At 38.5% G+C, this 18,659-nt stretch overlaps 1 protein-coding gene across 1 annotated transcript in view; it reads right to left on the reverse strand.

Moving 5' to 3' along the window:
* Positions 1–18,659, reverse strand: part of LOC107548546 (Fanconi anemia group J protein-like) — a 43,553-nt gene that overhangs the window by 9,816 nt on the left and 15,078 nt on the right. The window contains exons 7-16 of the mRNA XM_016229264.1: positions 15,177–15,479; positions 12,542–12,763; positions 11,725–11,924; positions 11,368–11,500; positions 11,116–11,270; positions 10,356–10,524; positions 10,213–10,246; positions 6,870–6,901; positions 3,728–3,899; positions 3,341–3,462 (exon numbers count right to left, since the gene is read on the reverse strand). Coding sequence (XP_016084750.1) covers positions 3,341–3,462; positions 3,728–3,899; positions 6,870–6,901; positions 10,213–10,246; positions 10,356–10,524; positions 11,116–11,270; positions 11,368–11,500; positions 11,725–11,924; positions 12,542–12,763; positions 15,177–15,479 — 1,542 coding nt within the window. The remainder of the gene's footprint in view (positions 1–3,340; positions 3,463–3,727; positions 3,900–6,869; positions 6,902–10,212; positions 10,247–10,355; positions 10,525–11,115; positions 11,271–11,367; positions 11,501–11,724; positions 11,925–12,541; positions 12,764–15,176; positions 15,480–18,659) is intronic.

An 18,659-nucleotide genomic window follows, 5' to 3' on the forward strand; every position in this document is an offset into this window, starting at 1 on the left:
TTTGTGAAATTATACTACATGCCTGAACGAAACAAAAAGCGAAGCTCTGAATGGGACGCAGATTCACTCTCTGATAGCAGGAGGCGCTGATATAGCGTTTCCTTGGTTATCGCAGTAAACAAAGCAGAGCTGCGCTGAAACTGCTTTAATGTGAATTATACGAGATGAAAAGAAAATACCATCTAAACGTTTCTGAAGACAGTCAGTTCCCCTCAGAAACACTCATTTAAACCCCCAAATCAATATTTAGGATTTTCTACTAATAGTTGAACTTGCATCATTGTGCATCATGAACAGTGAGTGATCTGCCTGCTACAGTATTTTTCTCTGTGCGTCCGTCTTCAGCGTCTCTGGCCTGTGTTAACGGGCGTTTACACTTCTTCATATTTTGACTTCATATTTTCACATAAATGACATTTGGAAAATGATATGCATTGCAACGCAGTTTGTGCAAGTCCAGAACAGAGATCGGCTGCAATAAAACAATAAACGGCCGGTTGCCGATCGCGTAAGTTCCAGAGGAAGCTCCTTCGGCTGTCATACACACACGTGACTGACTGCTCGCTTGCATCAACAGGAGGGGGAGGGGGCGTGGTACGCTCTAACACTGCACTCATCTGGAGGGATTCCTACACACATGGAAAAACAGCGCATACCGCAGGAACGGTATAACGGAAAATATTAGCGGTTTTGAAACCGTGAAATTTTCAAATCGCGGTACACCTTGAAACCGGTAATCGGCCCATGCCTATTCCAAAGTGAAATAAACTTCAACGGAATAAAGTTGAATGGAATTGAATAAACTTCAACTTTACTGTTCAGTGCACTGATGTCAGACTCATTTTGGATAATAAAGTTTATTGTTAAATTGTTAAATGTCACGTCATTATAAGTGTTTGATCACCACATTTGAGTGATCATTGCAAAAAATGTGTTGATGTATATGTTCTGTTTATGTATATACTGTATTTGTAACAAAGTTTGTAGTTCGGGAAGGAGGAGGCGGGAACCGGCGGACATTTAAACAATTTAATAAAATAAACAAACACAAAACGAAAGTAAAGCGGCAGCCCCTCGCGGACGACTGCCGCACACAAAACACAAAATAAAGTCCAGGCCTGGTCCTCTCTCATCCAACACTGTCGTCACTCCTCCTTTTATCCTTCCGGAGCCCCTCTGTGGGACTCGAGACCGGTGAGTGGCGCAGGTGTCGTGCATGAGCATTTTCTCCACCGGCCTCACTCCGTTCCCACGGCTCTCGGCACAGTATTATATATATATATATACAGTATATATATATACATATATATATAGTTAGTACCAGTCAAATGTTTGGACACACGAATGGGAAAGTGTCCAAACTTTTGACTGGTACTGTACTATAATATACACAAAGAATATCGGCCGATATATCGATATCGGCCTTTTTTTACTCCCTAATATCGGTATCAGCCCCAAAAAACCCATATCGGTCGGGCTCTACTTTTATTCAATTACTTTTGCTCAATTACTTTTATTCAGGATGCATTTAACTGACCAAAAGTGACAGTAAATAAATTTATACTGTTACAAAAACAGCAATGACACTGAAGACTGGAGTAATGGCTGCTGAAAATCAAGTTAACCTTTAGCTAACCATTAAGCTGTCATCACAGGAATAAATTACACTGTAATAGAAAAATAGAAAAAGTTATTTTAAATTCTAATAATATTTTACAATATTAGAGTTTTTATTGTATATTTACACAAAAATGCAGCCTTAAGCATATTTTCATTTTCATATTTATGTTAACATTTCAATGGCATTTGACTTTCTTAGGTCTGGCAATCATCACTGTGAGAATCCTGATAAAAAGATGCGTTGAAGATGATTTGCAGAGAGACTTATTCCCCGACTCTCTTTGGTCATTAAAAATCCCAGGATTTTTCCCAAATTTGCCCATTGGCCTCTGATCATCATGGCCTCCTAACAATCCCCATATCTACTGATTGGCTTCATCACTCTGTCTCCTCTCCACCAATAAGCTGGTGTGTGGTGGGCGTTCTGGCGCACTATGGCTGCCGTCGCATCATCCAGGTGGATGCTACACACTGGTGGTGGATGAGGAGATACCCCCTGACAATGTAAAGTGCTTTGAGTACCTAGAAAAGCGCTTTATAAATGTAATGAATTATTATTATTATTATTATTAACTGCAAAAATAATTCTAATTTCACAAGTAGCAAAGGTTCCAGCAAACTCTCTTCTCTGTTTAGGATAAGAAAGAGTCGAAACATCATCCTTCATCTTTTAACCTGCACTAGGCAAATGAGGCAAAGCATCACCCGTGTCGATGGGGGATGTATTGAGGGGAAATCGAGGGCAGCAAACAAACACGTTTGAGTGCTGTCAACCACTTCATGTGGCATTTGAGACAAGGAGAAGCATTATGGTTGGCCAGGTGCACTAGAAACCCCTGCCTCCTTGCTCCTCACCCCCTCTGGCACATCAACTCATCGCTTGTCCACAACAAGCCACATGATTAAAACCTACCTCAGAACCCTCCAAAACTCATCCAAAATGGCAAACTCAATCGGACTCCACTGGAGCAGAAGTGAAAAAAAATCAAAGGCCTTCCCCAAAGGTAAGGGTACAACCATGCCAACAGCTTCCGCTAAGGTGAAGGGCTCGGAAGTGTCAATCATCTGTACAAATCCCCACGGTGACAGACCCAGTTAGGAGAGCTTCAACAGACTCTGACAGCAAGGTAGACAGAGGGGGAAGCTTAAAGGTCAGGTCTATCTGCTAAGGACAGGCAGAATACAGCACAATCACTATTGAATTAATTTACGGATCACAGCAAGGGGGGAACTGATGTTCTGCCTACAAAGTAACTTTTTTTAAACATGAACACATATGAGAGGACAAATGATACTTTAGGGTTGAAATGAGGATGAAGAAATGTGAAAAAGTTTTCAGTCAGTTTATAAAAAGATTAGGCGAGCCTAGCAAAGTTACTCTCTAATAGGAATGTCTACCATGAGTTCACAGCTCATGAAGCCACTTAGATGGTTTTGAACCATCTTGAGGGGGGGAAAAAAACCAACCAAAACAAAATTTTCCCCTCCGGTTGACTAGAACAACTACTAAAGCAATAGATTTTTCAAGGTCAGACATTATAGTGACTTTAGGAATAATGCACATAATGCCATGTTATTACAGAATTCCATTAATTAAATCTACTATTTTTGATAAATTTGAACATGGCTCATGAGATCGATTACAATTGAGAAACTTCATAGACATGCCAAATACAGTATATGCAATTATAACTGTCATATGATTTTTGCAGACCGTTACCTGCAAGTCTTTGATATTGGGGAATGGGATACCAATAGTGACCACTGCTCTGGCATTATCATCGGTGAAGTCTAAGCCCTCGCTAACCTTCCCTCTGCAAACCGCAACCAGCAGTGCTCCATCTGGGAAAATAAATCATAATCAACACACAGCCAACACATTTAAACAAGGCGTTTGGAATGAATCAACACTAACCTCTGTTTTCACCATTGGCTGCTGTTCCTCTGATGGCCTCGTAGTATGTCTGCAGCAACTCATCAAAATCACCCTTGCCACCACCACGTGGCTCAGTAACGCAACCAGCAGTGCTCCATCTGGGAAAATAAATCATAATCAACACACAGCCAACACATTTAAACAAGGCATTTGGAATGAATCAACACTAACCTCTGTTTTCACCATTGGCTGCTGTTCCTCTGATGGCCTCGTAGTATGTCTGCAGCAACTCATCAAAATCACCCTTGCCACCACCACGTGGCTCAGTAATTACAGTCTTCCGCTCCTCAAACTTGTCCCACAGACCTGTGTTCATCCAGCGGTCCCTCAGTTTATCTAACATCTTATAAACAAAAATTTATCATAAATAATTTATTTGCAACGGACCCCCAAGACAATCTGATATTTTTAGTATGTACTATACATTTAGTAGTTATTATTAGGACTATAATAATATGCAAGTTCAATGGGTCACCATAATTTTTATTCCTGTTCTGACACAACACATTAGTAATTAGTGTAGAGTAATAATAGCAGTGAGCTTGAAGGGTAAACAGGGATGCTTTTAATAACAAACATAATGAAAACCAAATTCTGGAACGCAAATGTCTGATTCAAAACTGCAGCATTCATGTGGCACCCATTAAAATAAAAAAACAGGACTCAGTTGAAGAGGAATGTCTGAACCCTGGGTTGCCCAGTAATTCATAGTTTAATAAATACAGACCTCCTGTTTGCACTGTAAACAATTTGCTGGTTTGGAACTTTTTTGGGGGGTATTTTAATGTATAATGGAATACGTTGCTCAGGCAGATTACATTGCACTCTAAAAGCCTGAGAACGAAACATCACAGCAAGACACGGGATGTTTTCTCTTCTGTCTTCTCTCTAGTTCCCATTACTGAGAGCAGATAAACTGCAAGTTTAAACTCAGTTCATAATAAAAATCACTGTTACAGTGCTATTGTTAGTGCAAATAAGTCAGTGACTCCCAAAGGGGGAACACTGATCTAAAAGCTCTTCCAAACAGGGAGCAACTCTTCTCTCTGCTGTACGCATTTTCCTCTTGAATAGGCATGCCTTTACAATCCAAGCGAATCTTCACTGGCTTGGAAATGTGTTAGAAGGGTCAAACAAAAGTTCTGCTTGTGATCAGCAAAAAACTTCACATGACTACAAGAATTTGTGGCTTCATTCAGATAAACAATAACATAAGGACTGGAGGAGTGACTCAGGGCTCAGTATTAGGATCACTGCACTTTTGTTGTTTAGAAGACACAAAACCTAAGCACGTCCACACTGGAAATAACTGGGGACCAATTGCTTGCTTACCCACATTCTTAAAAAAAACTCAAAGATAAAATAATGACAAGGATTTTTATCTTTGCCCATGCACTTTGGCCTAAATGTCTGCCAATTTTTTATTTTATATTTTGTTGAGGTGTTATGTTTCTGCACTCTTCCATTTTTATTAAATTAAGAAAAAACTTTGTCTAAAAACTATTTTTGTGATGGTTTGTATTTTTGTGCTCTGTATGGAACATCAATGCCTGTTTAAATGATGTACTCCATTACTTGTGTTCGTTTTCAGACATGATAACCTACGTTTTATACTTGTGCTACAACTGTTTGGCCTGTGCTACAAAACTTTCCACCTCTGTAGCACCAGTGCTATGTGCAAAAAAAGTTAATGTACAGCCCTGAAAGGTGAATTATTAATGCTCTCTCTCAGTAGAATGCCCAAAGAATAAAACAGCACATTATACACCCTGTACTTGGTGGAAATTCAGATTTCTGAGGAAGAGTTCATAAGAGGTGGAGGAGGAAAAATTGATACATGGATGGTCTTGTTTCGATGGATACAACTGATGGGTTTGGAAGGTGTATTCGGCATCTTGAATTTACCTTAAGGGTCAGCGTTATTAATTTGTGCTTGGTCTGAAGTGTAACACGATAATGACCGGAGCGTAACCTGATAATAAAATGCTGGCCCTTAAAAGACAGGGACACATGCAAGCACAAAGACTCCTTGTATAAGCTTGTTGTTTATATTCCCAGAGCTGTAATTTGTAAGGCCTTATAAAAGCGGACGAAATACAATACAGTGCCACTCCAGGAGTCCCTTGGCTCAAAGGGTAATGGTCCTAATGCTTTTATCTCACAGACACTGTGAGTAAACATCATTCTATGTCTGCTTCTATGCAGTCATTTCATTACAGGCATATTTTCCACATCCCTCATCTTGACAAACTAGAGCCGTAGTTTGAAAAACCAAAAGACAAGCCAGCCAGCAGTGAGCTAGAAACTCAAGATTATCACCAGCTGTTCAATTCTATAGACTCTTTACAGACTTCATATTTTTCAAGTTTGGAAATGAAAAATTAGCTCCTTTTTAATTTGTGAGATGGAATTTGAATTGAATTGGCCACAGGAAGATGAATATAAATGTAAACTAAATAAAAAAAATTATATTTCTATATATAGTGTATCTTCTCTGTCGTATCTATCTATCTATCTATCGTATCACTTGTATCACCAGTGTCTATCCTATATACAGTTAACTATACATCCATCCATCTTATCACCAGTATACCCGTAACACCTCACATTTGATCTATTAAACAAAAACAATGACAGAATAAATGGACAGCATCCAATGTTGCCAAATGAAATTAGTCACTGCAAGTGTGCACTTGTGTTTTAAGATGTTAGGACAAGGAATGGGAGTTTGTGGGGGTGGTGGTGATGGGATGAGCACATGGCCTTCATGTCTAATTCATAGGCATTATCTGACAAGAGCAGCGCTGTTTCCACAGGGCCTAGACCAGGACACAGCAGAATGAAAATGTCAATCTGCACACTTGGCTGAGGCTCAGGTGCACAAACATGGCAGAAGTGACCCTATACCATCCCTCTCTGAGGTCAGTGACAGTGCCATCAAACAGATGGCGTGCTCAAAAACGACATGAACACACTAATACCAAACAAGCTCCGACAAATGATAGGAGGCATTTAACCTCATGTAGTCATTTCATTGTGTACATCTGGAGAATGACTGCTTAATCTCAAATTAAAAAAGGTTTAAAGTGCTAATATAATGATTTCCAATGATAATATTACAGTGACGTGTGAGAGTGCTTAACAACAAAGTACTAGGCTACATTTAACCATCAGTATGAGTGTATAAGGTGTATGCAGCCCCATTTCTGACACCTCGTCTCTCACACTTCTCCCGAGGACTGGGAGCACACAACATCAGTGACCCACTCTCATGTCTTATTCAAGGCCCCGTTACAGCAGACCAGAATCTCACATCTTCAGAACTCTGTGGCAAACTAGCATTATCTGCAACAGATCAACAACAGACACATTGATCACAAAGTCAATTATATTTACTAAGAGGTGACTCTCAGCTGATCATGTACATAAAAAGGAGACAGAAGTGAATCAAATGTCATGTACCTTAAGTCAATCCACTTCTCTAAAAGCTGGGTAAAACCTGTAGCCTGTTACAATAGTAAATAACAAAACATTGTAGTAAATTATGTAGTTTGTTTTAATGGTTCAATCTCCCCTTGTATTCACCCAATATAAGTTTTGTCTGTGTCTACACTTATTTTTTGCCATTTTTATTAAACGAGAGTCTTGACATTGGTGATTAAAAGCACACACAAAAAAGATAATGAACAAACAAACAAATAAAATCCTAGGATGTATAAACTTCTCACGTTAAATGGAATGCTTAGATTAAAACTATTTTATTCAAAACTGTACAAATGACTCCAAAAATATAAAGATATAATTACACAATCTAACAATATCTAGCTGAATCAGAAATATTTTGAAAATCTATTTTAGCAGAACATGTCTTGATTCACTATTAAAATTTCTAAGTAACAAAATGGTGGTTAAACAGCCATAATTCTTAGAAAATAAACAACATTAGGGCAAGTGGAGTGTCAGTGGGTCTGATGGCGTAACCATCTTAATCTTAGTAAAGCCTTACTCTGACTATTGGGAATAATCAAACTGTTTGTGTACATGTGAATGTTTATGCCCTTGACAGTAAAGAGACAAGGGTCACATCTCAGAGATGTCTACACAAGAATGGGCTAACATTTAGAGAAGCTGTTGATAAAACAAAGTGGAGTGAAGACTATCTAGCGAACATCCACAGGCACAACAAAAGGTGAATAATTCATTGTGGTTAGTCAACTAAATATATGCATCACTCAGCTTGTGTCACCATGCTAGATTAAGTCGACCGGATGCAGTTCTCCGAGGGGACATTGTGGTGAGGTGGCACCGTGAGGCACAACTCTGTGCATTCTCTCTCTCTCGCTCTCATTTCCTCTGCCACCTACACTGCTCGTTATCTATTTTCCTCCAACCTTGATGCCATTCTGTCATGTGGCAACACATTACTGTTTTTTTCTTTGCAAAAGGCCTCTAAATAATGGACAAACTAGGTTGTAGGGTGGCATAAATGAAACATAGGGCCCTGGTGGCAGCAGGAGAAGACGTGTAGCTGCTGTAAATAATTCAGCTGTCAAATATCACAGTGACGATCACGCCGAGGACAGAGCAGAGTGGCGCCCCTGCCACCTGCCTGCAAGCACCCACACTCTTCAGCGCTGACGTGGAGCAGGCCATTAGTGTGAGGCCAACAGTGAGAACTGAACTCCACAGATAAAGAACAAGATCTGCTGAAGTATGGATCTGTTGTTATCTAGTAAAGAGCTATAGCTGGAATAAGGGCATGCCTCACTAATGGAGACTTACACACTTTACAGTGGCATGACAGCATAGTACATAAACATTTACTTTGATACACATCTGAAATGGACGGAGTTTGAGCAGAACAATCTCACTTCCTCCAGCTAATAAGTAAATGAATGTGAATTGTTTGAGAAAAGAGAAGTTAGTGGTGGGATATAGCACTGCTGCTATTATATGGTCCATTTATATAAAAATTCGAAAATTTTTAATTATATCCACCTTTCTCCTACACAAATTATGGGAGTAACTTCCGTTTACACGGTAAACAATCAGCAACAGGTTCGATCTATGAACGCAATAATAAGCATTTTCAAAAACAGGGTACAATGAGGTGACATTTTATTCACCCTTTAACCATCGATCATTAAAAGGAAAATTAAAATTGTAAAAGAATTTCTATAGAAGTTGTTATATCACGTCACATTAATATATCTAACGTAACATTATTCTCCTGACTTCTGAAAATAGAAAATGAATGAAAATTTACAGCCCACTCAGTGAAAATGACGAATAAAGATTTTTGGTAGTGCAATCTTATGATCCGAAATGATTTGTTGTTGCAGTCTTTCTGAGTGGAACCCAAACCAGAAATGCCTTCTATAATTTAAAACGCAGTAGACTCATAAGGAAAAAGGCGTATACCGGTATATATATATATATATATATATATATGTGTGTGTGTGTGTGTGTGTGTAAATACACACACACATATACATAAATACATAAATTGTGTGTGTAAATACACACACAATTTACAATCATAAAAAAAAACATAAGAATGTTATATAAATAAATACAGTATCTCTGTAATAGAAATCCCATGAATCACATGTGCCTTTACTGATACTGCTGAGACTGCAGACAATATGCTGAGAGGCCTTGGGGGCTCATAGCCTGCTCAGACCCCCTGTAGAGCACTTTGACTTTGAGAGGATGCAAGATGCACAGATACATCCACCAACCCCTCCTTTTCACCCCACCTCAAGCGCCAGGCGCCAGTTTAGATGCATCTTTACACAGACAGCTTGGCGACGTCAGTTCTAATGGCCCTTATCTTAATCTGCTTTAAAAGCATCCTGCGTTTCCACAAGATCTTTTCACCTTTCCTAGCCCACATTTAATAAGCAGGCCCTCTTAGCTGTTTAGCCCTTCTTGTCATGAGGTCATGCCAGACAACATGGGGCAATGTGATTAACAGGGTCCAACTGAGACGGGTTGGAAGTTGCAAAACCACACCTTGAGAACCGTAAAGCGCTTGGTTGTCTATTTGTGTGATTTCTGAATGATATTGTTGAGGGGCCTGAGGGTGTTATAGCACAATTGGTGTCATGTGGACAAATAGCCAGAACAGACACACATCGACATGGTCCCTTGAAGTGGAGAGATAGGGATCAAGAAGGAGTTTTAAGAGGTGTCTGGAGACTACAGATGGTCTGCTCCTCCTCAGACGGGACTCTCAGGCTCCAGAACCTCTACAGTCTCCAATGAGTCGCTAAACTGCTCAGTTTCCAGATTAAATATTAATCCACATGGAACATTCATACATGGACATGATATACAATAGGGAATTTATGTGGTCAATGTATAAAGAAACTGGTTCTTGTGTTAAAGTTGGGGAAGCATACTATGATCCTGGTAGACTAAATATATTAGATTAAATATATTGGAATTGTACATTAATGTACATTAACATTAAGACGTACATGCACGCGCACACACACACACACAGAGATAGATATTTAAGAAAGGTAATCATCCCCTCTGAGGATACATCATGACAGGCAGCTTGAATAGGGCTGAATTATTCATGAGCTAAACGTAACAAACAATGAGGAACAAAGTATTTTTCAATGGCTTTCAGTAATTTAACCTGTTACCACTCCGTACTGAGCCGCTCAGATCTGAAAATGCCTGTCGTGACACACACCACCAGCCATAATAGCTTATGATTCATACTCATACTGACAACATCCCAATGAGATTTTAAAAGTACTGCAGAAAAAAAAACAGTTGCTCTCACCACAGCAGGGTTGAGGCACCAAAAGCTCAGGGTGTGCACCAGAGTTTTGGTGCGGGTGCTCTGTCGGCGACGCTGGGGTCGTGCGAAAAAGCCCTGAGCGTCAGGCAGGTCCTGCTGGGTGGTCCACATGTAGCTCTGCTGGAGGGCCACACGGTAATCATCTGCAAACCTGTACATATTCACAAAAAGAAAAATCAAGTAAAACTAACAGATGAAAATAGAATAAATAAAGTGGTTTACTAGAGCATGAAGTAGAACATTAGACAAGGATTATCAAGTACACTAAAATACATTGGAAGTTATCTTCATTCATTAAACTAGGGCTGGATCACATGTCGATTATTTAACATACATTTGTGACGATTTTGCTGCCATTATTAAATTAGGCTAAATTTATTTGGCCATGAAGTTTCCTGAAGACTCTGTCATTAAAATAATTTCACCAAACCTCACTATCCTGCGACTTGCAAGTATGATAGAATTTGGACAGCAATGTTTTAATAGCGTATCTGATTTTAAAAATTAATTGTTTTACTTTTTGTAGTTTATTTTGAATTTATGGTTCCTCTGTAAATTTTACACTTAAATCTGGTCAGCTTTTAGGAGTACACCAGCATAAAGATAGCCTTAAAGCTAAAAGACATGGACTAGAAGCCATAAAACTCCAATTGTGATTTCAAGGGGTCTTTAAAAATCACTGCCAAAAACCTTTTTAGAGATAGCAAGGTAAGAAGAATGATGGGTAGTTTGTGATAATGACCTGCAATTTTGTCTGAAAAGAAATTCCAGCACCATAAAGAGGCTTTTGAGCATTGACTGAGTGTTGGAGCTGATGGTGGGAACCTGCACCACGTCTTCTCTCCCGTTCACTAGCCCAATCCGCTCCTCCTTCTCCAGCACTGCTGCCAGGTTTTTCTACACAAAGCAGAGACAAATCAGATAAAAAAAGGGGATAGACTGTTAGTATACTCCTTCTGGTCAAAGGGGAGGAAGATACATGGAGGAAGGATACCTGTAGCAAAGAGAAGGTGTCTGCTGTGATGCCAAGGCCATGAAAGATGCCAAGAATCTCGGCTCCTGTCCAGACCTTACAGGAAGACTCATATTCACGCTCCTCTAAGCTATTGCAGCTTTCCTGCACCCAACTATATAATTGTAAGGAAACAAACATAATGAATTTAACTTCCTTTCTTTTTTAAAGAGCAATATTAAGCTCACAAGTTAACACAAATGACAGATTTGTCCAAATTAAGAAATATCAAGAATCTTCAGAAAACAGATCTCCGACATATTACATCATATGATGAAGCAGAATATGGATATCCTACTGCCTAAGATGAGAAACTGTTGGAGAAAAGATGGGCCATACTTGGCAAGGCTGCAGCAGAAGGCTAGCAGAGGCCTGTGTTGATCGCGCCGAATGTTGTGTGTCACCATTCCATCCATCTCATCCCGCGCCAGCAACAGCTGAGCTTGGTTCAGTGTGTAACTGGCACTCTCACGGGCACAGTCCTCAATGTTATGAGCCTCATCCAGCACCACAATCTGCTCCTTCAGATTGATTTCCATCTGGCAGAGGAACAACATGACAGTTATCACCATATGGAAAAATACAAAAATCCTTCAAATACAGTATCCTAACAAATGTGTCATCAACCTTATTCGAAAACTTCAACTGACTACTTTAAAATATGAGTGAACAGGCTGCGTTAATGTTTTTAGTTTCTTAAGTATGCATTTGCTTCATCAAATATATAGAAAACAATATATTGTGAAATATACACTACTTAAAATAATTATTAATTAAAAATATCTGTTTTTAATCTATGATTTGGTGGTCCAGAAACAATTCTTATAATTATCAATGTTGAAAACCGTTTTTGCTGCTTAGTATTTTTGCGGAAACTTGTGATTTTTTTATGGATTTTCTATTTATTTGGAGAATAGAATTAGAAAGTTCAAAAGAACAACATTTTTTTAAAACAGAAAACTTTTGTAACATTAAAAAATTCTTAACTGTAACTTAATTTAAACTATTAATTTATTAGTGTATATATTACACCAACACACCAAAAACAGTCTTAAATCTATATAAAGCAAAAACGCCCTACATTTTACATTATATTATGTAGCAGCTTATGCATATGTTATATAGATTATATAGTAGTTTATGCATTGATGCTCACACTTTCACGAATGAGGGGGTCCAGCAGGTAGTTGTAAGGACAGAACACGATGCAAGCATCTTGCATGAGCTCCCGAGCTGCGTAGTAAGCACAGGACCGCAGCTTACCGCCAAGACGGACCAGATCCTCAATGTCCCAGGCCTGATGTAGCCCATGAACCCACTGTAAAGTGCTCTGATCACGCATTTTATGCACATTGTGGTAGTACCGACATGACAGACCCTGAAAGACATGAAATTATAATAAACACACCCAAATGTATTTATCATTTTATTTTATGAAAATAGGTCATGTTTGAGATGCATAGCAAGCACCAGCAAGACCAAGGTTTTGGGTTTGAATCCCAGGGAATGCATGAACTGATACAATAAACTATTCATTTATTAAAACATTTACATGTTTTGTTGCAATTAAACCACTTAATTGGACACAGATTAATATTCCTAACACTTGTTTATAATAAATGTGTTTTTTTATACAATTATTTAGGCAGGTGTGTCTCCCTGCAGAAAAGGGAAGCATCTGTGCATTGTTTCGTGATTCACTGGAACCTGTAACATGTTGCTGAAAGGCTGATGGCAGCTTCCAGTATACATACTCAAAGAGGGATTAGCCATCAATGAGAGCACAGGATAAATGTCAACCTGATCGTGCCGTTTTGATCCCCTGTCCTCAAACTCTTATGAAAGTGATGATGGCACTGCTGAGGGGTGTGCGACCTAACGACAAGTGTCTGAAAGGCCTATGCTCTTCAGCCATTCAGTAAGACCAGGAGAGCGGAATAAAGACTCGGAGTGGGGCTAATATAAAGACACAAGAGATGGGGCCCCAGGGAGGATGAGGAAAACGACAGTTCATTCTCTCCTCTCTCCGAGCGGGGTTGTCGGCACGGTCTTCCCCGCTTTCATGTGCAGGGGCGCGACACAGTCCAGAGGTGAGTGGACACCTGTGGTGACAGCATAATAGGTATCATTACGGGGGCTGCCCGATGGTCAGAGACTAAGCAACCTGGACAATAACGAAGCTACCACTGGAACAAAGTGCGTTTGAAGCCTTTGACAAGGCTGCACAACAAAAAAGGTCTGTATGACTGATTGGGGGTATTATCGCCTGTAACTGTTCTCCACAGCTTTGGTGATGGAGATTAAGTTTGTGAAACCTTAAAGCGAGGGTTTGCATTTCAGGGTCGCCAGCTCGCCTTCTTTTCTTACGACAGTGTTATACTGAAAGGAGAAGAGGGTTCACAGAATAAGTGGCCACACTTGCTGTTTGGCCTGCAGGCTCCTGTGAAGATCAGGAAACGAGGTGTTTGGTTCCACAGAAAAGAGTGGGTCAATCTCCGTTCACAAGATCCAATTCAAGACATTCAATGGCTAACAAATTCATGATGAGTTGATCACTACTTAGGCCCAACACTTAAGGATGAATAGGGCACAGGCCATGACCTGTACACGTAGGACGGCAGAGGAAATAGTGGATGAAGGGGTTATCTTTTGCTATACACACACAAAACACCATTATAAAAAATAAAAAAAATCTAAAATGAGACCATTCTAATAATGCACCACCAATTTGGACCACCAAAAATGCTAATATTCAGTCAAACGCTGGTTTGCAGCCAAAGAAAACAGGCCAACATCACAGACAGAAACTGTTAGGGTTCAACATTTACTGCTGTTCAGTCATTTCCAATAGGCATCAGGAAATCCACGTAAAAGATTTCCCCACGCAGATTTCGCAGCAGTTTCAAGTTAGTCACATGGATTCACCGCATTGTCCAAGATCTTTGGTTTGAAAGTGACTTCTGTATGAACTGTGCTTCATACATTGCTGACAATTGCTGAAATTATGTTAATGTAATCAATTGCACAATAACTATTTAACACTTCTTAACTCTTTGTTTGGTTAATGTCATCATTGCACTGAACAACATAAGCACAACTGCAATGTGTTGACCTCTATACAGCTATACAAACAGTAACAAGAAAAAAAAGTGTTAAATATTTATTTCTATGACAAAATATTCTAATATTCATAGAATATGAAAAATATTATATCAAATTTAAGTTATTCCAAACAAAGGTTAATTTAGGATTTAAGATTTATTTTTGGCATTTTCACCTTTATTATGATAGGACAGATCAGAACTGACAGGAAGCGAAGTGGGAGAGAGACAGGGGGCGGGATCGGGAAAGGTCCTCAAGACGGGATTCGAACTCGGGACGCCTGTAGCGCAACAGCGCTGTATGTTGGAGAGCTCTCCACAAGGCAACAATGCTAAATTTAAAATAAGTACTTTTAGTACTACATTAAGCTTTTTTGGCCTAATGTTTCCAGAATCTTTGTTTCTGAGAATTACCTTTTTTTTTTTTTTTTTTTTACGTCTTCAAAATATAAGTGGAGATTTTAGGACAACCAAGAGAAAGAGATTCATTGATGATCTTCAGGTTTCTCTCAAAACACTAATATTGGCAGAGTTCAGGGTTCAGGCTTTGAACTCATTGAACCAGGAGATATCTAAGTCTACTCTCTTTTATCCCTCTGAGAGGCTCTAATGATGACAGCTGAATGAAGAACCTGTGCTCAAAGGTGGTTGCAATGTCACATGAAGTAACATGGGAAGGGGCCGACTCACGTTCTTGGCCTCCAGCAGCTCTTTGCAGCGCTCGCTGCGGTTGGCATGAGGCACCACTTCAGGATGAACACAGGTATGTCCTCGGCTGGACAGTATCGTCATGGGCACGGTGGAGTAAAGTGTCCGTTTGAGCTCCCGTGCGATCTGTGTGATCTGCTTATGAGTACGAGTGCCAAAGAAGATCTTTGGGATCTTTTTCCTTCCGCTTCCCTCTTTGTCTTTATCACTGTCCTTGGACTTTTCAACCGTTTTCTGTCCTGCTTTGAGGTTGGCGCAAGGACAGAGTGAACAAGACACGTGAGACTGTGGAATACAAAAAGAGAAAAACAAGTCAAGCATAAACATTACAAAGAGAAACAACCTACTTGATGCTCCAGACCTTGTTTGTCCAGATCATGAAAAGGCTTTTGTATTAGCGATCATATAGATAATCATTCACATAACAGGCAAATGCTACATGTCAAGACAGAATGACCCCAAGCAAGACTGTAATTTTAGACCGGGCCATTGTACGAGACTGTGGAATACAAAAAGAGAAAAACAAGTCAAGCATAAACATTACAAAACAACCTACTTGAAGCAATGCTCCAGACCTTGTTTGTCCAGATCATGAAAAGGCTTTTGTATTAGCGATCATATAGATAATCATTCACATAACAGGCAAATGCTACATGTCAAGACAGAATGACCCCAAGCAAGACTGTAATTTTAGACCGGGCCATTGTAAATGCTACTGGCTCCTCTGATTGGATCTCTTTAATTGCAGCTTTCACACAAAGGGCTATGCTTGCCTGCAGCCAGCTCTAGTGGTGAAACTGATCTTGAGGATGGTATGAGCATTTTAAGTGTCCCACTTTCCCCTCCATTCATGGGAATGACACACAACTCATGTGTAACATAGCTGGTGTCAAGCAGAGAGTCCCTGCTTCATTTTGTGGGTGATAGCAGTATTGTCTGAGTACTGAAATACTGCATGCATAAAACAAGAAAAGCTTGTGAAGTGTTTAAATGTACATTATATCTGAACTGCTATGCCTGGAATATTTAATATAGGAACTGTTATAAAGGAACTGGACAGAGTCAATATTTCTTCACCTTGAGGATTAGTGGGCTTAATCTTTCCCTGTATGTTTATGAATTAGGTTTCTAATCATTGCTGATAGGTAGGTGCAGACAGAAGCAGCAATTTTTTAAAACTGATTTTTAATTGAGTTTTGAAATGTATTGTTTTAAAATGTTATCATGCTTAAATTCATTCAGCAGAATTCTGCACTGATTTTAGTGAGAATAATCAGCAGAATTCTGCCGAATGGATTTAAGCATGATAACATTTTCAAAATACAGTTCAAAAGTTTGGGGTCAGTAAGATTTTTCCTGAGAAAAATTCAAATTTTTATGCAGAAGGGATTCATTAAATTGATCAAAAGTGACAGCAAAGACAGCAAATGTATTTCTGTTACAAAACATTTTTATTTCAAATAATTATGTTCTTTTGAACTTTTTATTCATTAAAGAATACTGAAAATATCACAGTTTTCACAAAACTATTAAAAAGCCAAACTGTTTTTAACACTGATAATGAAAACTGGAGTAATGGTTTTGCTATCACAGGAATATGTTTTAAAATGTATAAAAAAGTTAACTTTAAATTGTAATATATTTCAGAATATTAATCTTTTACTGTATTTTGATCAAATAAATGCAGACTTGGTGAGTATAAAACAAAAAAAAATTACTACTACCACTAACTTTTGAACGGCAATGTACATATTTTGTACATGTACATACAAAACATGTTTAAAATCAATAAATCAAGGTCAAAGTAATTGTAAATGGCTAATTGGTCTAGAGCAGTGTTTCCCAACCTTTCTTTAGTCACGGCACCCTTTGGAAATTTTAACAAATTTGTGGCACCCTAAAAAATTAGTTTTGTCACAATATTTGAATTTCTAACTTCGATATGACACTTTGAAAAGTATAGATATTCGTACAGCAGGGAAGAACTGCAGAATATACTGTCATATAGGGCTGGACGATATGGCAAAATTTATATCACGATATATTTCTTAATTTCGGTCGATATGATATAATTCCGATATCGATATGAACACTATAAAAAAAGCCTCATAAAAACGGCCAAGAACGGCCACAACAGATGTCTGTACCTACAAACTTATGAAAAATTAATTTGCCAACTCTATGAAACCTACTCCTATAAAACTATATAATATTTTTGGAAGAAAATGGCGCAAATAAATAAATGTTCACCTTTTATTGGTATTTAGCCTTCATACAAACAAGAAATGTGAAATCACTGTCAAATAAATCTCAGACTCTCCTTATTAATGTTAATATTTTTTACTTCAAACTATAGGCTAACATACCAGTCAAAAGTTTAAGTAAGTGAACAGTAAGATTTTTAATGTTTTTTAAAGAATTCTCTTCTGCTCACCAAGCCTGCATTTATTTGATCCAAAATACAGCAAAAATGGTAACATACTGAAATATTTTTACTATTTAAAATAACTGCTTTCTATTTGAAAATATAATTTATTCCTTTGATTTCAAAGCAGAGCTTTAGCATCATTACTCCAGTCACGGTAGCACGAGATAACTTGACTTCAAACTCTGAATTGAATAAAAAAATGACAAGGAGGCTAAGCGGTTAATAATAAAATAAGAACAAATAAAGAAATTACTAATGACAGCACAAATAAAAATTCGTCTTTCTGGCGTTTCAAGCCGGCTTTCCACTATCTCCGACAAATGACTGACCGAAAGTCATTAATTTCCAATGGAGAGTAGCGCGGGAGCTGTGTAGAGTTCCAATCATATGAAGATGTTCGGCGAATAGTGGATATAGCTACTGTATATAATGCAGAATAATGTTGCGCTTCTGAGGCGAGGCTCCCGCAGTCTCTCCAGGAGAAAACAAAACGCGCAACACTAAGAAACTCAGCATCCTGAGGTAAACATTTAAAATGGAAAGTTTTTATATTTAAAATTCAGTTAGTTAGGCAACATCACACAACGTTTTCACCATTACGACTGTTTAATAGTTATATAAACAGTTCAATAAGCAAATACAATAATATTAGGTCACTTGCATTTTAGGCGGATACACAACGCATCTCACAGCAACCAGACGATTCATTGTTGATTGATTCCGTGTTTTGAAGGAATCGGTTGAGTTAAAGTTTCATTAGCCCATGCGTAAACATCTGATGAATCTGCCGTCTGAACGAATCGTTTGAATGAACGACTCAATGACTCACTCATTAAACGCTCACTACTGGCACCTACTAGCGTTTTAATTTAGTTGAAAAGGTCATTTCCACCATAATTTCTTACAAAATATAAAAAATAATCTCATAATAATTATTTAATGTGGTTGTATTTTTCAGTGTTAATTAAATTTATAGATCAAATGTAAGAATTTGAAATGAAAGTATTAATGAGATTAGTGGGAATAGAATAAATAAT

This window comes from Sinocyclocheilus grahami, unplaced genomic scaffold (genome assembly GCF_001515645.1).
Source record: "Sinocyclocheilus grahami isolate Dianchi unplaced genomic scaffold, SAMN03320097.WGS_v1.1 scaffold350.1, whole genome shotgun sequence".
Taxonomy (NCBI): domain Eukaryota; kingdom Metazoa; phylum Chordata; class Actinopteri; order Cypriniformes; family Cyprinidae; genus Sinocyclocheilus; species Sinocyclocheilus grahami.